The following is a 24,565-nucleotide window of genomic DNA, read 5'->3' as shown; positions in this document are numbered from 1 at the left end:
GCGAAATAGCCTGCAACATAACGTGCGAGTCCGTTATCAAGCGTATTTGCTAAAATATATCGATGGCTATTTAAAGCCTTGATTACTGAAACTGCACATGACTAATAACCTTTTCAACGTATATAGGCCTATTTAAAAGAAGTCATTTTAGCAACGTTCGGATGTTGCTCTTTTAACAAACTGTGATGTTTGTGTAAATATTATATTTCACAGACATGTATCCTGGTTCACGCAGTTTTGCGGTATGATGGAGAACTGTTTTCTTCTAAAGAGCCGTCTGACTTGTCCAGTTCCCATTTGTTCACAGTTTATAGCGATTCGCCAATACGTATTTCAGCACATATAATTATTGCTTTGCCCCGTAATTCAAACAAAAACAAGCAACTCTATTTACAAATAAAAGGTAGTAGCATAAGGTCGCTGCTGTGATTCGATTCAGTCACCAAATTAAGAGCGCAGTGGCCCTGAACAACGGCCTGTTAGTTTCCACTTTGCGTCTGGTTATAACACATTAAAAATATATATTATAAGCCCATTGTGTAGGAAAATACACTCCGTTTCAGAATTAAGCTCCGAGAATATTGACCTCGGCCGGGGCTATCTATACCAAATTCAGAGCCGGCGAATGTGTCTCAATTTACGGCATGAAACATAAAATTTTTCTATGCGGCAGTGCTCTAAGAAGCCTTTTCAAATGGTTTAATTGGTAATGGTCATAAATTAATTGTTTTCTAAGATTTGAAAATATCTTTTCTAATTCGTAGAGCTAAAACAGACTAACCAAAACTAAACCAACAAAATATTAACAATTCAAACTGAGTTAAACGATAAAACGGAATAACTCGTGTGAACTCAAAAGGTGTATTTTACATATAAAAGTTCGTAAAACACGGTATTTGTTCCTAAATTGCGACGGAACAAGAGCGGTTAAGCTATTACCTGTCTGTTTTTTGATCAGTTACTGTTTAATTCTTTTTCTAGAGGTTTTTCTGTGAACATCCAACGTGGTTTTAGTGTTATTCAGTTGATCTTAAAGCACGTTACACCCAGGCCAACCTTTTTATAAACGAAATTTTCTTACACCCAACAAGGCGAATTGGGAATGCATAGCCTATCTTTGCATTCATGACCCCGTGGCGTTAACGTGAAGACTCACGCAGGCCTTACATTAAAGGACAGTCTGAAATTGAAAATAAACCACATAAACCATATAAAAGTAAAACATAAAATAGACTTACAAAGGACAAATGCTCGGAGAGTTGTTTTGATCGAATACGGAGTTTCGTCTGCCGACGATATCCGTCGTTGGAACCTTCGTTTTTTTATAACAAGTTTATGGTCGTTAGCAGTACGTGCTACTACGGAGATATTGTACTAACATTATCCTGGGTAAATTTTGACAGAAATGGCGCATCTGAAAACACAGGCATTTTCTTCGCTCTGTGAGCTGACCTGCATGAGTCAGTCTAGGGGGTCTGGACATTGACTGTCTAGCAGTCAGACCTATACGATGACATAAACCACAGCATTCGCTGCAACGCCAGACAGACCAAAAATTCTTTGCACGGCCACTTTATCCGAGAGAAGTTTGTGCAAAATACGACGATATAATGAAAACAACACAGATTTTTTTTTTTTTTGGACTAATTGTAAAGATGCATGGTTTCTGCTTTTGTGCATGCGTGTGTGAGAGAGAAAGCGCGGTGTGAGTATGCAGTATTTTGCAGAAGATCTCGCCTGTGCCCGACGCTGCTGTCAATTGTGACAGTTCCCAGATGGGCCCGCTACTGTATGTGAGATTGAGTTTCTAACCTGAAAAAAAAGCGGACTCCCTCCAAACCGTCCTCAAAAGCCTCGCACAGGCTTTGCGGTGCGCTGACTGGCCGGACACTACACGAGTCGAAAATGTGACATTTTGTGAATGAATGAATGTCGTGTGTCCCTCTCTTAAGCAGCGGTAGTGGCCAGGAGAGGTTTTAGCAGGAGCTGGGGGTCGTTCGTGTGCACACCGGCTTCGTGGATCCGGCTTTAACACAGAATTACAGGTAAGGTAATACATTTTTGCCGGTTATTCGCTGTTGTCTGCCCTATTTCACGAAGCAATGGGTGATTTCAGTATTTTTGCATAATTTTTGGCCTTAAGGAATATTTTTTAAATTTAGTTGTAAGTGAACTGTTACCTTAATGGTGAAATGGAAGAAAAATAGTCCGTGCTAAGGGTACATCATATTGGAGTTGTATACATTATTTTTGACTTTTCTAGATAATATAAAGCCTTGCTATCAATATCTATAACCCTTCAAAGGGGTTGCTGTCGGTTAAGGGCAACATTATGTATCTGAGAAAAATGCATTCACAGGAAACTACGATAAACTACATTTCCACCGAACAGAAAACGTAAATATTAAAATATATTAACAGGTTCCAGAATGAAGCGCACAGGCAACCACAAGCATATATGTATGCAAACATATTCACGAAAAATAACCATTTAATTAAATTAGCACAGGGAGTGATAAAGGTGGTGGTGGTGGTGGGGGGTGTCTTCAGCTTTCGGATCCCCTATAACTTGGTCTGTACTAAGCGGACCTCCCAAGTGGAAAAAACATGCGTGTCATTTCGTGGGACTCCGGTAACACTCCATTTATTAAAAAAAAGCAAGAGGCGACTGCTCTGTTTGGCCGGCGATAAACATTTAAAACCTTTAAACGGGAGCATAAATCCAGTTAAGGCAGCGGGCGAAAAACACATCAATAAATACCCGCATTTCGACCTCATCCTTCTTTTTCAAAGGCTTCAAATTAACTATTGAACTTAAGTAGGCGGCAGCCTTATTATTTTGAGTACGAAGTGGGCGGATTAAAAGAAAAGCACGTGTCGTGTACATTGTTTGAATTCTGGGAACAGAGCAGAGATTGTGCGTTTAACGAAAAAAAAACAGCAAAGAAAGATGTACTTTATTTTTTTATTATTTTAGATGGGAGGCTGAAGAGCATTAGAACAAAAACCGCCTAACCGCAGAAATGCGATTTTGTTTATCTTAGCCAAAACGACGCAGATACGATGCTTTCAGCGCGTTATCATAAAGCCAAAAGCCCAGCTTAAAGCGAAAAGGCCCGTCGTGCTTGCAGACCGGACGCAGAATCTCAGTTCACCTCTGCGGTTTGTTGACTAAGGAGTCTGGTCGATTATAATGGCATCTCTGGCTGATTTTAAGCCCAGTTGGCCTGCCTGCCTGATGTGTCTTAATGAAAAGGTTCAGAAGACCCCGAAAAAAATACCAAAAACGCAACACTATACATGTGGCTGTTAAATGCATTTACGCTGAAATATTTGTATTGTATGTGGCACCAGTATATACAGTTAATGTCGCGCTAACGAAAAAACTATACACGGAATGTATAAAGGGGGGTCTTTACTCTATCTGAAGTAGGAATCGCAGATGAATAAAACAGCACTCCAATAATTCTCACAAACCTCGTTCCACTTTACTATACTTAACATAAATGTATACATCACTGATTGGTGTGGTAAAATACAGAGTGTTCAGGTAATTAGAGATGGATTCAGCGTTAGAGTGTATTAGGTCTAATAGTTATGTTTTTTTAACTAAACGTTGTGGATTGACACTGAATGACCTTCGCAAGAATTTTACTCATTTTACGCCATTTATTGAAGTGCAACGGAGAACTCGATAGATAAAAATGACATGCAATGCGTTTAAATAATACTGTTTGTATTATTTTAAGTAACATATGTAACGCGTATTTTTACCGTCTAGATGTCACAAAACAGAGAATCCCTTAAATATCAGTCGGTCGGATATAGGCACTATTCGATTTAGCAAAATAATTTGACGGGGGATAAGTTGCTTGCCGTGCCAACACGAAAAAATTAAACATATGGATTAGTCAAAAAATTTGTAGTCTTGTTTTTTGGACAAATATATAACATTATTCGCAAGCGACACGTTAATTCTTTTGAATATATTAATTAACATGCGCGACTGCATAGATTAATTCATTAAACTATTAGGTAATTTCGTTTTTAACAGGATGAATTTTAAGATACAATATTTACCAATTGCTCCTAAAATGTAGTCGCCTCGGGGCGACTCTGTTCGGAAAGGCGCCATTTAAAAATAAATTGATTTGAACTGAATGTATTTATGTCTATCGATAACATAGAATATAATTCTGCTGTTATGTAGTCCACTTCTTTCATATAGGGGTTGTGCGGAGGAATTACACGGACATAATAAAAAGAAATACACAAGTAGGAGTTTGTGGAATTTGAAATAACGTTCTGTAAATTAGATGAATAAGCAGATTGTGACGTCTGCGTAGGCCTGTGTTTCCTTTAAAGGAATTAATTAATTTGAAGTTAGTATTTAGGCCCATGTACATGATCCTCACGTGAAATCTCATTCACGACATAACATGTTTAAGTAACGCCGGCAGAGGATCTGTCATATCTACGGCTGCTCTGTTCTGCGACTCCAAGTCCTTTATATCGCTATAATTTACTGACGGGTCAAACCTACTGGCTGTAAGTAACGCAAGCTACCCACGCTAGGCAGGCTTTTAGTGCTGATTGTAGTTAAGCTGCACAGTAGCGTATGGATTAAAAACACAACCTACGAGAGGCCTAACTGCGAAAACGCAAAGCGTTTTTAAGAATGGCTCATATACAACAAAACAAAAATACGGCGGTTTAAATTACTTTTAGGACAGACATTAATCACGGAAATACATTCAAAATGTCACTCCACAATTTGGATAAGTGCATTATATCAATCTTGGGGACATATCGCCATTTGAGTATTTCCAGAGGGACATATCAGGGATCACCGACCGTCATTATTGGTAAATCGGTGTTTCTCAGTAAGATCGTCTACAACTGTGAGTTTTTGGATACAGAGAAGTTGTTGCAAAGGTCAAACCCGTTTTTACTCGTACCCTTGTAGGCTTCACGTATGTATTACACACACACACGCATATAATTATAATACACGTGAAATATATTATATATATATAATATAATATATATATAATATATATATATGTTCATAAATGCACATGGATGTTGTACTATAAAGTTCGGACTATGCTACTGAAGCTCAGAGTTGCGTCTTGTCATCTCGGACAGGCATATATAATATTTCACTAAACCGACCGACATGCTATCAACGCAGCGGAAACGAGAATAGTCCTAAAGACATCCTCATTAGTGATTGTATTTATTTCCTTCATTCGATTCAACCGAAATCTTCCAAATTAATGGGCCCGAGCAATAGAAATAAAGCTCCATTTTAATTTTATATAGGCGTCGTTTATTACGTTAAATGTATAAAGAGATTGTTTAGCAATTAATAAAGCAAGTCTAATTCACAAAAAGAATAACGGTTTTTGAACCCACTGAGTCTTAATGGATTTCTAAGCGAAGAGAAAAACTCTGATTCGAAGGAATTGTAGGGGGGGGGGGGGTGCATACCTGTTCCACGGATTTGGGACACTGAACGCGACATGATCGTTCCGTGAAAGTCTCTAAGATTGATTTACTGTGGCAAAGTCGTATTTCTCGCTTTTACCTTTTTAGCGTCTACAACAATTTATGGAGAGAAGAAGAGGTGTAGCCGACCACATTTTAATAGCAGAAAGTTACATAAAAGGTAAATATATATAATGATAATCCGTCAACAAACTGTCTGAATACCGATTTTTTTTCTTTCATTCATCAATTACAAAAAATTATACAGAAACACTGGGAACATAAAATCATTTACAGAAAGGCATTGGGAACAATTGTCTTCTAAGCGTCGTAATGCGGTCTATTTTTTCCATACCTAAATAGACTTTTTAGCGGGAACCCCAGAAAAATCTTCGGCGTCGCTAAATAATCTGCGAAATACAATTAAATTTAAATTTACAGATCTATGGTGTCAGCAGCACAGGACATCGTCCGGTCCGCCTCTTTGGGCACGTTGTCGTTTATGCGACATGGGTCTATGACTTCTACACGTTGTGTTTTTAAGCGTTGTGTTTCAAATGTTCCGTGTCTGTTATGTACCCGCGTGCCTGCCACAGTCCAAAGACGTAAACAGACCTATATACTTTTAACGAAAATGCATATAATCCTCGTGCGTTTTATTTCCAGTTCATTCGCTGGTCCATGTTGGTGATTATGAACCTTCCCTGCAGTTAGTTATAATTAGGACTGAGTCCAGTATTCAGGGCCTACATGAGGGCAATAAAAATTACTTAAAAAGATATCAGTTCATAATTATTTCATGGAGATAAACTGGAACGCCTCACATTTTTCTCTATTTTAGGGGATATTTTTGTGCATCGTGCCACTGACTTCCTGACAATGTTTGTCATTTTGTAAATTCCACTCACTGTGATTCAGAGTAAAAAAAAAAAAAAAAAGATATTATTTTTAATTCGGTCATGAACAGGGCGGTCCGGGCTCTGTACTCGGGCCCCAGACCCGGTCCGGAAGTTTTGGTTTGCCTGTGCGGCCTTTCAGGTCGCATCGGTGTCCTGTAGGTTTGGGTCAGCATCCCTGTCACTGCACCGGCTGTCCTCATGAATCCTACTAGCCGAGTCCGTCAGCACCGGGGGGGCTACTGGCCCTGGTACCACCTTCATGTCCCGAAAGAAAGTTCCAGGTGGATTATTGGGCTCTACCTCAAAGTGGCCATTAAAGCCCCCTCCCCCCCCCCCCCCCACAACCCCCTTCCTTTACCCATCTCCCTCATTCCCAATCCCTCCGATTCTTCACCCAGTGGCTGAACATCTCCTGGCCAGTCCAGCGGCACAGCAAGCCGGTCAGTGAACATAAAACCTAGATACATAAATTAAGGGCCTTTTAAGACTCTGAACTGTAAAAGCAGTGAACTTGGGAAACAGGGGAGACGAGGCGACCTCCACCAACCCCCTTCTTAGAGATATCCTTAATAGAAGCAGATGTGCAAGTCAGAGGGGGAAAAAAATCCAGATATATTGCTATAGGGGAAATGGCAGAGGACCACTGTGCGGTTTCTGTGTTGGGGCGCTTAAGACAGACATTTGCAGAAAATACCCAGCGTACGAGTGACAAGCACGGCTCAATCCACTGCTCGGCCTTTTCTCCATGACACAATGGGATCGGCATTCAGAGAGCGGGGCGGTACTAAACAGGGAACCGCCTACGTCATGCCGCCGCATACGGTCAGTCGCACGCGGGGTCCGCGGGCTCAGGCTACACACGCGTCCGCTTCTCCCCCCTCCCTCTTTTTTTTGGCTTGGCTGTGGCACCTTGCTGCCTCGAGCAGCCACACAAATATTCCGGCCCCCTCCAGCGCGAATGTCCAAGGGCAGGGCGTGCTCAAACTTTTGGATCAAAGGACCACATCAGATGTTTGTTCAAAGTCTGGAACGATTCTCAATAACAAAACGTCATTTCATGACCTTTAATGAGTTAACAATAACCGTTGATATAGATATGAATATATGACAAAATTGGGAACTTAATGCAAAGACTGGGTGGAAACTTGCCGATTGTTGCGACTCACTATCATGAGTTTTGTATGGGTGTTATTTGGTGGTTGTACATTTTCCTTTTGTGCTTCAGACCTTGTTAAGCCTTTTGATGTTACCCATATTCATAAGGGGCATTATCAGCCGATACTCCGGACTAAGAACCACCCCATTTTCCTGACCCCCCCCCCGGGGGGTCGTGGATGCACTGAGTTTGCACATTAGCAGTTACTGTCCAGCTTGGTGCTAAAAGCTGCTAATTAGTCACTCACTCCTGCACCTAATATTCAGACAAATAGGATACACATCTGCCAGACCCTCACTAGCTGCCGTCTTTGATAGTAAATACTTTACATTTTACGTAAGCATATAATTTTCGCAGCTAAGGGGTACAGGAGCGGCTCTCGACTCTCGCTGTTGATGCTCTTGTGCTACAAAAGGAACCAGTGGGTCAGTGTTTATTCCGGAACCTCTGCTGATTTTACTCAGACCTTGCTGAATCACTCTCTGATGGTTTCAGGCTCCAGAGATTGGGGGGATGGGGGGGGGGGGGGGGGGGGAGGGCTAAGGGAGGAGGAATCCTCTGATGCCTGGGCCCTTTGCTGGGGCAGGGTCACCTACACAAATCATCTGTACCCTGGACCTCAGCGAAAAGCTCCCAAGGTTCAGGTACGGCCTGACAGACCATAGCACCTATAACATCCCTTCTTCACACCAAGCGGTGGAGGACGTGACTTCCAGCTGGAATCGAGTCCCCAAACCTAATGATGTCGTCTCAGCATCTCTTCCTCAAAAAGGGCCCCAACTGACCCTGCCTCCTACAACAGCCCAATCTTAGCACCGAAATCCCTGGATCTAAAAAATAAAACCGATTTTGCGTACTATACGACTACAGCTTCAGAAAACTACCCAGGTTAACATGGAGATTGATCTGGCAGGCTTGAAACAGCACTCGCCTAAGAAGATTACGGCAGAGCCCTTAAGAATATGTACAAGTGGTTTGCTTTAGGAGAGCTACTCGGAAAGTTGTGTGAATGACCAGGCGTATCTCAGATATAAACACAGCAGTCATATCCCAGCATGCAACTGTTTCCTAAATTCACTGGTTTCTGAAATTTGTACATACATAATAAAATATCGGGATGGGGTAGCCAATAAGAAGCCCATTCAAATCCATTTATTTTTTTTTACCTTTTTCTGCACTTGGGTTAACTACTTTAAACAACCATATTTTTATTTTTCCTGTTTTCCAGCTGCGGACGAGTTTAACAGGCCTATTGCACAAAATCTGACGATGTCATCCGTAGGAAGAATTATCGCAGAAACAGCCTTTTACTAATCCGTAAGCATTATCCGTCCGTTTATCGCGTAACGATTAGACTTTCCGAGAAACAGGATAACCCCCGCGCGTGGGATGTACATTTTGCAGCGTAGGTGAATTTTCCGGTATTTTATGTGACACCGATTTTCAAAACACGCATGAATAATTTGTTCATGTTACTTTTTCGCGGAATCAGTATATTCACAAAGTAACTCCATCGCATAATATTAAGTCAGAGGTTTTTATTTTTTATTCCAAATTTAGGCCTATTATTATAATTACAAAAGTTGAGTCTATCCTACACTTCGTAAACGTTACCGTGATGAATCATACAGTAGTATTAACGGGTACAGGATTTAAATGCAAAATATTATAATTCTTAATATTAATGCACGCTTTATTTACCTTTGTTGACGTTTCTCGGAGCTTAAAAAATAAACATGAAATTAAAGTCTGTGTAATTTTAAATGTATAATTTCAATTATAGCCTAATATAAAATGTAATATTAAACTGAAAAATATGGCACAGTTAATATGACATATTCACATATTATATAGGTATGTTTACTTTCTGGAGTAAGTAGTTATTATCAACAACTAAAAAAAGACGTTCGCTAGGCTTATATATTTTTAAATACATTACGGTTCTCCGGACAGTATTGTTTATTTTCGTGGACTTCAAATTTCAAGTGAAAAAATAAGCTATAGAAGTTTATTTCCGAGCAGGCATAAATAATATTTAAAGTAAACTAGCAGACTGTCGAAAATAGCGCAAATCTATATACGGCAGTCGCAAGAATAAGTTTTATTTATCGATTTGATTAGGTGGTTTTGATCGCACGCAATAAAATACAGTTTTTTAAACGTACAAAGCGATTATATAATTTACTGCTACAAAGGAGCAAACAAACTAAAGATTTGATTGTAATTTTCTAGCGAAACCGGTTAAAACGGACAATTTTTAGGCGGAATCGGTGACTGGAAATGGTATTTAAAAGATCCATGCTCTAACGAGTTCAGGTTCCACGCACCCTTTCATTCGGTGCCCCAAAGAAACTGGAAATAAATGCAGATTGTGTTTCTAAAAAAGCGACCCGCGGAGTTTGTGGTTATGAGTGCTGCGGCTTGACCTTCCCGCTGTTACGGTAAGAGATACACAGGGAAGTCAGGTCACAGGAAGCGTGTCCTTCGCTGCACAATCAGCCTACAGTTGGCGGGGGGGGGGGGGTCTGATCATGTCTAAGGCACCTCACGTTCGCTAGCCAACCGTTTAGCTACCAGTTGGCTAACACCTTCTCCGAGACAGGGCCGCTGCCAGCTGCCGGATCTGCTGACCGCTTCCAGGACAAGGGGGCATGTGGCGCTGGAGAAGGGCTGCCATTTGTGCATGGCAAAAAGCGCACTTTTAAACGAGATGCAACCATAAAGGGTTCGGAGATCCCGCCTGCTCTGTTCACCCCACACCATCCACCCCCTACAAGAGTGTATAACACTAGTCCAAGCGTCAGAGGTCACGTGACCAATGTTTAAAGATTCCAGCGCTGTGAGAACTGGCAGAACTTCAGGATCAGCCAAGAAACACCCCCCACACACACACACACACACACACACACACACACACACACACACATTTAGATTTAAGTGTCATTTTCCCGGGTTTTGGACTTTCATCTCAGAGTGAGGACATGCCTTTAAACATAGATTAACAGTGCTTTAAATGCAACTCCCACCAAGCAGGGTCCAGGAACGATCTGGCATCCTCAATCACTCACCGGCGCTGCCATTGTCTACAGTTTCTAGCCCCGCCTCCTGAGCAGAACAGTAGCCAATCACAGGACGTTAACAGGTCGCGTGCTCTGACCCAAGCCAAGTCATTTATTTCTCCAGTTTTGTATTTTTAAACTCCTGCATTCTTACACCGTCTGTAAGAGGTTTGCATAGCCTACTAGTTTTTTTTCTCTGCCACATACGTCAGAATTGCAGGCTTAGTGTGTTTTATTTGACAACAGAATGGTTCGAGCTAATTAATGTGCCCTCGAACGCAGGTGAACAAACTACACGTGCTACATTCCTAACACACGTAAAAGGAGAGCGAGAGGACATCATGAGACACACAGAGCTGCTGTGGAGATGTATGGTGGAGCTGCGGCTGGATTAACAAGGGGAAAAACGCAGGGCAGTGCTGCGTGTGAATGAAAGCTCCAGAGATCGGCGGAGAGAGCGGATCCGGCGCGTAAACCTCAGGCAGCCATCAGCGGCAGCTTATTACGTTACACCGCATTTTGCGTGAGCGCTGGCAGCAGCGCCTCTGCCTCTGTCGCTCAAACTATGCTTCTACGAGGAGGGGGCTCTGCCAGAAAGGGGCTGCTTTTAAGATGTTTTTTAAAATAAGAGTGTGGGTGCCGGCGTGCCCACTACACAGGAGAAGCTGAGGGATACCGGTTCTTTTTTTACGTCGTTACAAGTGTACGCTACGCTACTCACGCAACAGGTGTCAGTCCTGACAAAATCAGCCGCATATCAACTCACACATTCAGGACACAGATCTCTTGTTTTCCAAAAGCTCTTTTAAATATGCGGCCGTATCACTGACTCCGCTCGGGTTCAGCGTTAATCGATTCAGCTGTATCTGTAAATTACAGCGACTGGCATCAGTTAGAAGTCTGACGGATGGATTCTACAACTGTATTGGCTATTGCCATATAGTAACCAAAGGGAGCAATCTTTTCTGATGATCGAGTTGTTTGAGATACATTACACGTGTAATACTAAGCAGTGCCAATGTTGCTGTGCACTAATCTTATCTGAAATCCAGACGGCTTACCATGCCTTACTTATCTACACACGGATAAATTCATGGCCAAGTATTATAAATATTTATAGCGTTAAACACCCAGGGTACACAAACCTGTAAATTAAACATTCATTTAAACTCATAAATTCATCGAATACATACTAAAAAAATCCATGAAGTTCTGCGGGTTTATATCCCAAAGCTTGAAAGTATGAGATCTGCTCTCCATTTGAACTGAACACTCTATACTTAAAAATACTTGCATATAGGCCTAGTTTAAAACCCCATTTGTACAGCGGGATATTTCATTGGAGCAATTTAGGTAATTTATTTCACTCAGGGGTACGACGGGAGGCTCCCCTGCGTGTAATAAATGACCGGGCTGCTTTCGCCTCGAATGATCTTACCGTTTTGGTTCTTTGTATCGTTAAACACAATGACGACTGTTTTCCTTCCTGGACCAGCACTTGCACGGATCTCCGAATCCTTCTAAGGACAGAGACCCTGAAGTACAACTAAGCGCTAATAAAGACATCCATCAGAAACGGCAGGTCAAGAGGCACGGTGAACGTTTTATCCTGCCAGTCCTGAAAGCCTTACAGCGTCATATGGGTTTTTTTATTCTATGTTTTCCTGGATACAGATATAATATTTCTGGAGGGAGAAAAGTGACGAAAAGTTCACACCAATCAAGGCACCGCGTGAAAACCCGAAAGACGCAGAATTTTATTTGCTGCCAAGGAAGCAGGAAGAAAGAAGCTTCATAGGAAAATAGACAGCTGGAAATGTCAGCTGACCTGTATCCTAATTAGATCAGGGGTGACATCACCGCAGGCTGACAAGTGACAGAACATCAATCCTATATACCTCAAAAGCCGAGTGAAAAAAATCCAAGAAAATACGTACTCTGATCAAAGGATGCAGAAGTATCATAAATATACCACCACAGGATTTTCATTTCATTCCAGTATATCACACAGCTGCAGAGTTATCCGACCACAAAAACTATGTACATGTCTCTGGACTTTGGATTTATTATTATTATTATTTAAAAAATCCATTTTTTTCTTTATTTTTTAAAAAAGCACATTCACTTTGAGAACGCCCCCATGGATACGGGAAGAACATGCAAGCTCCATCAATCGGAACTATATGCCACGAATGTCAATCAGAAGACCCCCCGCCGCCCCCCACTTTTTTTCTTATTAACTAATCATTTGCACTTGAAGGGTGAAATAGCGTAATACATACGGATTTAAGGATTCAATGGTGCCCTCTGGTGGTTATAAGAAGATATTACATTTAAGTCTACTTAATTGTATGTATATGCGGTGTGCATAAGACTTGTGCAAATTCCATTAAATTTTCCTAGCCTGTATTATAGCACAGTAATACTTTTATATAATTAATAATGGACGTTAAAAAGGCTGCAGTCAGAACAATTAAATATAAACAGTCAGAACAATAATATAGAAATCTGACTGGTGAAATTAATACATCAGTCTTGATTGTAAAACAGCACATTCCAATAAAAAGCTCTCCCTTGACACGAGAAGATTTTTTCCGCGTCTCTGAAGGATAATGACGCAGCCAGTATCTTGGCGATGACACGGCCTTACTCAACTTCCAGTTCGTTACCCTTATCCATGGCTAATTTTAGTACACGTCAATAGAAATTAAGCATTTTATCAGTACTATACGGTGCCATCTTGGAGCGTCTGATCCTGCGTAAGCGACGGGCATTTGTTCAAACTGCTGTTTAGCATCGATGGTGCTTTCTTGAGCCGAGTGTGCCCCCAGATCTGCCACAGGAGAGAGCTGTTAGACTGCCACCCCCCGCAGAGATCTACAGACTTATCTGCAGATTCACAAGTAGCATTATGTTTTAGTGGCGATTTTTACCGCCACCAAGAACCAAGTCGTACCCGACTCGTACCGCAAACTGACGGTTCATAACCCCATGAAGGGCGGTTTAAGCCCCAGGGAGAAAACCACTGGCAACGAGACCCTTGAGCTGTTTAGTTAAACTGAACCAGTCAAGTAAAGCATCCAGCTGTTTAAAAGGCTATTTAAATACTAACAGTCATAGGATGCGAGTCTTCCCTACAACCCCTGTGCAGAGGAAAGGTGTCGTCATACGCTACAGTGAGCCCGAAGCACATGGCTTGCAACTACAAACGCAAAAACGCAAAACTGGAAACGCAAAACAGCCAACCAGCTACCTGCAATGTTTGCAATGCCGTCCTTTCGGGACGGGGTAGCAACAGAGTGTCGACTAATGCAACAAATTTAATTAGGTACTTGAAGAAACATCATATGGGAGAATATTGCGAAATCGCGAGGCTTACTTGAAAGAATTCAGCAATGCCTACTGGCTGTGTATGTATATTTAAATATATTATTGAAGCTCTGGGGTGCGTTTCCAGAAGCCATATTAACGCTACGTCATTGGTAAGTTCTACCTTAAGCTGTACCTTAACGTTTTGATGTGGTCCCGAAAACATCCTTCCGCAAGTCATACTTTCGTAGGGCTGGACTGAGCCACTCTTAGCTGACTCTTACCGCCGTTGTCAGCTCATACCGCTAGTGGCCCTCACTGTTCGGCCGCACGCCTCTGAAATGCTTTTAATCAGTATATACTCCAACCATTCAACAGTTGTGGGAATGATCGCATTGCGATGTATATCGTGACATCTCAATGGGCCCATATGCAACACGACATGATAGGATCTGATAGAAGAAAGACGTCAACAATTTTCAAATAATAAAGAAAAAGTCATAATAAAAAAGACAAACATCGTTAAAGGCACATTTTCACAACTAAACATCACTTATCTAAAAAATAACTGATCCAGATCATAAAATGATTTTTCTCCGATACATGACTACAATCTTCGTTTCGTCCTTGCGCTCTGAATGCGCAGCGAATTGGCTTCAGTGACGCACAGATCCATAAAATATAAGGAACGCGCTTTCGATTACTTGCTTATTTATTTGTTGGGAAGATGGGGATCCTGGAATGCAGACACCTCAACAAATGTGCCACAGTGACTGTATATCAAAACTTTGGCTAATGGGGCAAATAAGTCGACACTGCAGGTTCACTTACATATACGTCTAATATATTTTCCGCTCAAAAGCACCCTGGAGTCGTCCCGAGTAATCAATACTGAAACACATAGCACATTCTCTTATGTTTAGAGAGTAACGGAACTTTTCTTTCGGCTATTCGCCCATTGCTCCTCCCGAAATCAATGGCATGCACACATATTGGAGCACGCAGGTGTTTTATAGAACAAGTAAAAATAAGATAGCAATATTACCATCTGGGGAAGCGGCAAAAATCATATTTACGGGTTATTATTCAGTTTGTTAATTTTATATTTTATTTTTAGATTCTCTCCAGTTCTGATTAATGCGGTATTGTGAAGCATTTCTGCAGTTATATTTATAAAGAACATCACTGTCTCTCATGCCACAGTCAAACAGTTGCTGCATGAGGGGGAAAACCTGACTCTCGAGCCACTGATGTCAACCAATCAGTAATCCCGGCGCCTACCGGGAAGCTCACCCGGGACGCAATGCGTTAAGGGATTGTTCGGGGCCAACGTGTAGAAATAACTCTAGTGAGGTATACCTTTCGGGAAAACTAGCCCAGATTGGGACATCGGCATATATAGATTAAAAGTGGATCAGGGACGCAGCAGGAAAGCAGCCAAGATTTTAGAGTGGTCCATACATTGAGCGCCACTTTACTCGTACACGCATTTGCAAGCATTTAATTCTGAACAAAAAGTAATACACAGACATTTTTCTCTGAAGCAATATTTACGTGGCATGCCATTTTGCTTAGGGCTATCAGGGGCTTCCAATGTCTGTGGGAACACGCCGCAATTAAAACTTACTTTAAAAATGACCTGATTACACAAAGTAATGTACATGCCCCCACCCACACACACACATTATTTTGAAATGTAACATTTCAACCCCATTTAAATAAATTTCCACATTAAGCATAATCAGTTTTGAATCACTTTATAAAAACCTTGATATTTCACAAAATGTATTATATATAACATTAATGGTAGCGGAGAATCATGTGAATCAAACAAAAACAATATTTCGGCTTTGTATTAATTATAAGGAGATGGGGATTTCAAAAATATTTTGTTTGCAATTTATATTAATGTTTGTATATAGTTTTTCGTAGATAAGAATGGAATTTCCGTCGGCCGAAACAAACTGGCTGCAGAACTACTGAGCAATCCAACAAATGATTTTATAAAATCGACCGTCAAGTTATTGTAAAAAGCCTTTTCACCTCACTAATAAGTAATACGCTATTTATACAAGTATATAAATAGTTACATTGTTTCATTGATTTCTAAGAGATGAGAAGAAAAAATTATAATTTTTGTTGAATCGCCGTACAAACACCGACGGGAAGGTCTATCTTGCCATTTTACTGTCCGAACAGTAGATGGCAGCATTTGCAAAGTCTGTCACCTCCATAAATGAACACTCGGTAGAAATAAATTTGTGTAATAAGTCTGACAGTGTACCATAAATGTATTCACGTATATTCGCCCTTACACCCTCCACTGTTAGCAATGAGCAATATATAGGGCCTATGTGTTTCATACGCGTGAATATACCTATAACATTAAGAGATATTATAATTTGACCGTCTCACCGGGATCAATAATATATAGCAAGAGGTAATTCCGTTAAAAATGTCATGTACTTCTTGAGGGGTGCAACCCATGAGCCTAAATTATAGGGAAGTGGGGTATGAAGGGGTGGTAACCTCCACCAAACCCCCCAATAATCAAAACCGGCCAATACAACCCCCGTTAAATGAGTGGAGACCTCAACTCCCCAATACCCAACACAAAGTTATTTTTGCAGTAGCCTATAATGTGATCGTTGGGATACAATAGAATGGTACAGGGATAGGCAGCCCTGATCCGGGAGTGCCGCTATCCGGCAGGTTTTCTATCCTCCCTCGTCTCTGATGAGCCACACCTGATCTCAGGTAGATGGTAACTCATCGGGTAGGACAGAAAACCTGCCGGATATCGGGACTCCAGGATTAGGGTTGCAAGCCCTTAAAATATCAGATAATCGATGGTGTTCTAAGCAAATCAAGCCAAATTGTTTATAAAGCATTATGGATACTTCACAGCCTGATGCGTTTTAGCGGAGCACGATTAAACCAACTGCTCCGAGGGGGACGGCGTTTCCAACATACCGGCTTTTTGAACTTTAAAAGTTAAACATTTGAAAAAGGAATCAAAAAACGGTTAACCTCTCTGGGGAGCGACCCTTTGCTGAAAGCCCTCTGCTGCTCTGTTGAACATTTAAATTACTCTTTAAGTGTTTGTGTCTGTGCACCATTTTCCATGTTCCATGCCACCTTCAAATTGAAGACTGGCTAAACACTGTCATATTGCGGAGGAAATCTGTTCGCCTCCTGCACCACGTTGGTTTCTCCACTTGGACCGGTAATCAGGTTTGCGAAGTCCTGGCATCATTTGCAGCCAAGTACTTTACAGAAAACCGCACAATATAACCTGAAATCAGCATTAAGTGTGTCTCGGTGGTCCAAGGTATCTGGAAGTGCAGTTACAATATCGCCTGGGTTTTAATTTCTTTAATTAGGTTCCGAGTCTATGATTTTAATGTTTTTAACCACCGTGTCCGAATGTTCAAATAGAGAAGCCGGGACTAGCAGGCTGGTTTTGCATCCACTTCTGAAACGGAATTATTTTGCCATATCGCAGCACCAAAACAGTTATTTTTTTAACCAGATTGCATATGCATTGCGATAGGCGATGATGCGCTCTTTGGGTTTGACCCAATATCCGTCTGGTCGTGCGGGAGCCTGCACTCGCCTACCGACACCAGTACCTACCCTTTACTTTATATATCATGATATAAACGTATGTAGACCTGTTTGTGCGGAACCTGAGCACGTTACATTTTTTATCGTATTGATTTAAAATCTTGTTTTGCAACCATCCGCCATCTTCTTTTTGTCTTTTACCCTAAAGCTAGCACTATATGGCGTGAAAAGCACGTACATGGCGAGCCTGTTGGCAATTTTCATTATGCTTCAAAAGAGGGTCAGGAAAACATCTTTTCAGATTAAAACATCTTTTACTGACAGGTGAGCATGGCAAATTCTCACATATATTCGCGTCGTTTGCTACACAGGAATAACGCAATTATAACCTTTCCAGCGGATACTCCGCACATTAGGCTGCTAGGACCGGAACAGCGTAATGTTTAGCTTGTTAGTCTATAAAATATGTTCCTTTCCACGCTCACTCGCTTCCTGGCCCTGTCCATGCAGATAGTAGCCTATCCCCAGCTAGATAAAACGACACGAGTCAAGGCCAAGGACTATGAGCAAAGCCAATTTATTCAATGTATTCTTTTTGTGGGTAATCCATTTCGTATCTGTTGTATCGGTAGCTTTTCAGTTATGTTATTCTTAGTTAGCTGGACAGTAACAAACATCTGTTTCACCACCATCTTCTCCACTCGCTTTCCCAACAATCTGGACAGTGTGATCCTATCTGGGCACATTGCCGTGCCCTGTGTAAGTGTAATACACCCCATGACTCAATCACCACCAGGCAAGCCAGAAATTTAAATAAAACCTTTCACATGCAGTCCATGTAAGATGCAGGCATATCCCAACTATCTGTGAATACATCCAGCTGATTGCAAAACCCACATGCAGTTTTACGTAGTAATATTGCATAATTACATTAAATACTCTATCCCTATGTGCCCCATATGTAATTATTCTGGGACAAAAAACAATCATTATAAATATCATGAAAAGAATGATTGGAAATAATAAATGAAAAAAAAAGCGTTCTATTTTAAGGTAATCAGTGCTCTTTTATTTCGGGTTTTCATTTTTTGCTCATTAAAATAAACATTATAGCTTTGGTCTGAATTCCGTCCCGGGCCCCCTCTGCGCTGAATGTTGGCTTGTGTTGATTCTGTCAGCGCTGCGAAGCGATCAGCGAGCGGAGCCGGGCCGAGAGGCGGGCAGCCTCAGTCGGAGTAGCGCCAGGGGAGGACAAAAGCCCCGTTGTGCCCAGATCGCAGAAAACCCAGGGACCCGAGAAACCTACGCAAAACCTGTGGCTCTTCCTAAGGAGTGTGCAACTAAAGGTAGGACCCGTCGCAATCTGAAAACTTAATGTGAGGACGCAAAGCGAATTAGGCTGCTTAGGTGACAATGGTTGCTGTGTATAAAAATGGATTGAATGTAAGCCCACAATTAAACATTAAAGGAAAATCAGATGAAATGATTAGATGCAAATTCTAATGCGAGTATGCTATCAGTTACAGAGATATAATTAGGGGGAAAAGACTTCATACACATATATAAATTTAAATATACTAATCAGTTATTTTTTATTAATTACAGTCCCAGATGAGTCCGACGTTAGCTTATGTTCCGACTCATTTTTCATACATATTCCTGTCTACACCATTTATGTCGTATTTTTTGGATTTCAGAGAGGAAACAAAGATGAAAATATCTCTGGTTGCTGCTATTTTATTTGTTGCACTTTTGACCGGCGATGCTACGCCATCAAACCGATTGTCCTGCTACAAAAAAGTGCTGAAGAACCGGGACTGTCATAATATCGCCAACGGGATCGATATGCTGCGACCCATCGACTCCCTTCAGAACCACTTCTGGGAAGGAAGCAAATGCGACGTGGTCTGTTTCTGCAACTTCAGTGAGCTGTTGTGCTGCCCCAGGTAATGCCATCTTGGGCCGGCAGGTGGCGATAGCCGCTTAAATTAAAACAAGGGGTCGCCTATGTTGCGGCGTCGAGCGCGGCGCAGGGCGAATGCGATCCGGCCTCGGGCAGCCCTTGAACACAAGATGCATTGTGGTTTTTCTCACCAAAGGCGCTCATATTTTCACGTGTGCATCAGTGTGTTGCAGTTGTTGCGAAGAGCTATTCAAATAAATATCCGCTGTGTTTACATTTTATAATGCTTTACGTAATTGCAGCTTGGAGTTGGGAAGGTACTAAACGCCCTAGGTTTGCATTAAACTGTGCCATTAATCTCCTAACAATATGTTTACGCTATGACAGTTGTGGGGAGTTTTATACTATACGCTTATTTGGAAAAAGATCTTGTCCGGTATCAACACTTCTCGCGACTTTTCGTGGTAAAGTCGATTTTTCTGAAGAGGAAATTCACTTTGTGTTTCAGAGATGTTTTCTTCGGACCGAAGATCTCCTTTGTCATCCCATGCAAAAACGCTTGAAGGCAGATTTCCTGCAGACGAGCGGCAGCTTGAGACGCGCTGCAGGCGAGGAGCGGGACGAACCGGTCTTTCTCCTTCTTCTGAACACTCGTGATCTCCCCCGTTGTAACTTGTAAAACAGTATAAATGCGCAATATGCGATTTAAATACATTGGAGCTGATGACTATGCAGTGTAATAATGATTACGGTGTACATGACTTAAGTCTCAACGTTTCCCGAGTTGAGGTCTTAAGCGCTTGAATTCCGTGAATACCACACTACGAGCAGACCGTTCCATCTGTCGAAGCTGACGTTTATTTTCATAACCCCCAGTAGAAACACCTTATCGAAAGAAAATGAACTCTACCATTGTTGTAATACGTCTTAAAAACAGAGTATGAGTATTGTACACACACACTCGAAATACACGTGATAATTTATATAATCAAGTTCCTTTAAAACATTTACTCATGTAAATTCAGATTAAAAACATATTATTCAAATAAGTATCGAAATCAACGTTTCGCATTTTTAATTCAGTTTTTTGTTGTGCTAATTGCAATAGGCTACCGTGAAGCCTTTGTTATCGGACCAAAATGCAACTGTTTTAATTTAAGTTTGCATTATTTGGGTATATTTAAATTAGTCTATGTTTGTACCCGCAGCTAGCAGAACTTCTACAAGATGCTTAACTGTTTCCAAGTATCTTATTTCACCCACGTCTGTCGTATAATTTCAGAACTGCATGCATAGCCTTTGTCTTGGCTGGTAAAAGGAGTTGCAGTTTACTGAACCGCTGGCAAGACTTCTGTGCGCCGCAGCGACGCAGCAGGATGCGAAACCTTATAACTGCCTGCAGCTCCTCATATTTCCGTTGTAAGTCATATCGGTTTCATTTTTTAACAGAATTGCTGTAGCCGGTAACACATTCAAAGTCGGAACATCCTCAGAGACAGCGGGGTAATTTGATAGGCTCATGCATGCTAAACTCTTTAGCTAAATCTCTGTGAAGTCTGTCGTGACTTAGCCAAGAGAAAGATGAGATTGTAGAGGGATGTTACTTGAGAGTGAAAGACTGACTCACGCCCTGTGACATCATTAGTGGGCTTCATGTATGAATTCCTACATATTTTGGGGGAGGGGGGTATTCCACCCCGTAGTTTACAGAAAAGTAGGTGAAACTAAAGAATGTGTGTCTGGCCCCCATAGGGTTCAAGTTACCAATATACAACTTTTAACATTCCCACCCCCTCTGCTTCTTCCCAAAATATTTAGATGTTTTCTCCTGATTCCTTGCATTATTGGAAATCAGGCCATAAAGAACTGATGTGTAAATGTTTATTAATAATAGCATTAATAATATTAACCTCTCATCTCGGACATTAGTCTACGCTTCTGTTTTAAACAGGCTAGTAAACATATGCATCAGCTAAACATGAAAGCTGCAAGGATAGATGGTGATGTCATGGTACTTTAATGGCTCTGTGAGCATTTTCACACTGGGTGAGCCTCATTCACCTCAGCCTGTCTTTTAAGGCCCATCCACTATGTGAGAGGTGTTTTTTCAGTGGTTGGGATTGGTAAACAGCTGGGGGCTTAGGGTATGTAAATGATTCACGCACCTTTGCTCGGAATGACTTTGCACTACAATGGGCAGTGGTAGTTCCAGTGATAGCTGCTCATTCCCATTCCCATTAAGAGCACAGCAGGAGACGAAAGCAATCACTATTGGTCATCTTAGAATTGATTTGCTATTGGGGTTTCCAGCTTTAAGGCTATTGTAAGTCTGAATCATGGGTGGGTAGTAGTGGAATCACCCTGAAAACAATGCTAAGGAATATTCTGGACTTTGAGATAAAATAATGCTTTGCTTTATCAACATTTGTCAAAAACAATCTGAACATCATTCCTACTCATACCTCACATCAATATCATATATCACATCAAGCTCTTCATTTCAGGTCCAGACATGCAGAGGTTTGTCATAAACCCCCTATTCCACCAACAAGTGAATACTGTAACACATTAACATTCTGGATTAAAAAAATTAAAACCAGCTATAGTGCACTGGTGTATTTAAACGTTGCTGCAAAGTCCTTGGGTTTGAGGGTTTTTCTTACAGAACGAGATGTTATACAGACAGTCTGAGCTCACAACAAGAGAAGTCAACGGGACAGGAATCCCAGGGAAAAGGCACCAGATCTCACTGCAAACTAACACTTAATAACATTAACTCAGAATTTCTTAACTCTGCCACTTGTGTTTCCTACAGGTCTTGTCTTACCAGTTAACGAAAAGCGTGCCACCTTAAACATGACTCAGAAGTTGCGTTTTAAAACCAGGTGTTTGTCATTAAGAATATTAATTTTCAGGTTCCTTACAAGTGCCATTCAAGCTTACAGCCATATTGAAAATACAGGAAGGATACCTGTTAGACTTAATCCACAAGAAGAGAACTGTTTTCAGATTCACTAGTTCACCTAAATAGCAGTTTGTTTCATTGTAACACAGGAAGAACGTGCAAAATCGCCCACACACAGAAGCTTTGGTGTAAAAAGGCTGCCAGCTGAGCCATAATGCCACATTCGAAGCATACAGAGAAGCAATCTAGCATCCATCCATCTTCCATAACTGCTTGCCATATTCAGGGTCACAGGGGGTCCAGAGGCTACAGGCAGTGAACAACCCAAGATGGGGCACCAGCCCATCAAATGGCACACTCACATACCTTTCACACCTATGGGCAATTTGATAACTCCAAATAACCTCACCATATTTCTGGACTGTGGGGGGGACCCCATGACAACACGGGGAGAACACGCAAACTCCTTACACACATCCCTGCAAGTGTGAAGCAAAAGTGCTAATCGCCGCATCACCATACCAATCCATGATCCAGCAATTAATATGGAAAAAAATTACGTATACAAAGAGAACTGTCCTTTCATAATAAGTAGCGCTGGCTGTGGGGGATGTCTGGTGCCATAAAATACCATGAATGAGAATCTAAAGGGGTGTACTTAACACTGCAAAACCAAAACACAACATTTTGGACTGATGGTTAAAGCAAATCTACACATAAACAGTTCCAAATAAAATAATGCAGCACCCCAAAATTGTGCAATGCGTTCAAAAAACTATTTCCTCATGTTTGACTCATCTGAAGACTTGAGTGTTGCTCAGCACCGACAGATGGGAAGGCCGTGTAACAGTTTGGGCTTGCTGGTTTGGCGCTCTGATGGCGTCTGGTTGCTGGACTCTGCGAGACCCCATCAGCTCAGGACAAGAGATAAACACAGACAGATTGCCTTACTTCCTGTGGTGTGCTGGACTGGAGGGCAGAGAACGGATTAGCTCCAGTGCTGTGTATGGCCTTTTTCCTGGCTTTGTTCTGCATGCAAGCAAACTCCTGTTTTCAAAGATGCCACATGACCCAATCCTAAGTAATAAAAATAAATTACGTACCTTAATGCAAATTTTAATTCACCATGGAGACCATGCTGAACAATTACCATATAAGCCAAAAGGCTATCCGACACACAACATAGGGGCTGAGACAATGACTCAACCTGTAGAACCGCTGCAGTACTTACAAGTGACTTAAATTTCTGTTGTGCTTTATTAGCCATTTTCAAGGAATTTCAGTGTGTGTGCCAATAGGCTGCTTCAGCTAACAGTGCTTTGCGACGGCTTTAATGACACGTTTCCTGCAAGTGAAATGGACAATTCCTTAGTTTATTTCAGCCTTGAACCACCTTTCAAAAACAAATCTTAATTGTACTTTTAATGCCTACGGTGTTTCTCCTGGGGGGTGAGAGTCAGTTAACCACTGGCTACTGGAAGCCCCACCCGTTTCTTCATAGCATCAAAACAGAGGGCGGGAGGAAGCGGCAGCTGACAGGCGCTTTCCCGCTGCGCGCCATGTGGGCCGGCGCGGAGAGGTGTCACCGGCGTGGTACGCCACGGCTGGCTGGGGGCCGTCTGGCTCAGCGAAGCGCACGGCTTTAACTACTGAAGCAGCACAACAGGGCTCAGCCAAACTTGTCACCGGGGGCTTTTAGGGATTCATGCACTGTAATAATAGTTAAATATTTACGCATATTAAGTTATTATTCAAATACTTACTCTGTCTTCACGGACACGAATACCGGCGAAAATATCAAACGGGGAAAATTAATGTTTCGGCAGGGAGACAATAAATGTAGTTACTCTTGTTCATCTGACTAATAATTTCGACTGAAATGGTGTATTTCTGTTTTTACATGGCTGAACTACGCTCAACTTTCTTTTTGTGGCTCGTGGTTGCACTTTCTTAAAAAACATTCTTCTTCGTGGATAGCGACAGGCTCGCCGAGCGGCTAATTCCGGTTTGCGGCAGTCGTCAGCCAGCTGGCTAATTAAATTTCAACCCTCCTTTGTTCCCCGACACGGCTCTCCCATTGCTGTAGCTGTTGTTTTTGTAATTCAAAACACCGCGCGCGCGCCCCCATCCCTCCCCCCGCTCCACGTTCACCCAATCACTGCGTCGCATTGTAAACGCCTGGGCCACGGACATTTGTCGCCGTCGATTTAAAATCCCTGGCTCGCCCAATCACTGGAGAGTCTGCCCTCCACCCCCCACCCTCCGGGGGCGGCCGCG

The 24,565-nt window shown here is 41.8% G+C and overlaps 1 protein-coding gene and 1 long non-coding RNA gene across 5 annotated transcripts; one reads left to right on the top strand and one right to left on the bottom strand.

The window, feature by feature from the left end:
* Nucleotides 1–1,746: 1,746 nt before the first annotated feature.
* On the top strand, nucleotides 1,747–20,441 carry LOC125720789 (scrapie-responsive protein 1-like). Of its 4 annotated transcripts, none has more exons than XM_048996671.1 (5): nucleotides 1,747–2,045; nucleotides 18,659–18,681; nucleotides 18,744–18,826; nucleotides 19,178–19,426; nucleotides 19,892–20,441. In XM_048996671.1, exons 4-5 carry the CDS (start codon nucleotides 19,191–19,193, stop codon nucleotides 19,944–19,946), a joined length of 291 nt encoding a protein of 96 aa, XP_048852628.1. In that variant the 5' UTR covers nucleotides 1,747–2,045; nucleotides 18,659–18,681; nucleotides 18,744–18,826; nucleotides 19,178–19,190; the 3' UTR covers nucleotides 19,947–20,441. The 4 variants fall into 4 exon arrangements, with proteins under 4 accessions (XP_048852628.1, XP_048852625.1, XP_048852627.1 ...); XM_048996670.1 differs by lacking the exon at nucleotides 1,747–2,045 and adding exons at nucleotides 15,824–17,147; nucleotides 17,689–17,804 and having other exon boundaries at nucleotides 18,659–18,826; XM_048996668.1 differs by having other exon boundaries at nucleotides 18,659–18,826.
* Nucleotides 20,442–21,781: 1,340 nt separating this feature from the next.
* On the bottom strand, nucleotides 21,782–24,415 carry LOC125720790 (uncharacterized). Its single transcript, XR_007385573.1, has 4 exons — nucleotides 24,052–24,415; nucleotides 23,721–23,937; nucleotides 23,520–23,633; nucleotides 21,782–23,365 (listed from the first exon to the last, which is right to left on the bottom strand). It is a non-coding gene; the product is annotated as an uncharacterized LOC125720790 (long non-coding RNA).
* Between the last annotated feature and the right edge of the window lie 150 nt (nucleotides 24,416–24,565).

The sequence above is a fragment of the Brienomyrus brachyistius genome, chromosome 25 (assembly GCF_023856365.1).
Source record: "Brienomyrus brachyistius isolate T26 chromosome 25, BBRACH_0.4, whole genome shotgun sequence".
Classification (NCBI taxonomy): Eukaryota; Metazoa; Chordata; class Actinopteri; order Osteoglossiformes; family Mormyridae; genus Brienomyrus; species Brienomyrus brachyistius.
This window is presented reverse-complemented; position numbering and strand designations above follow the sequence as displayed.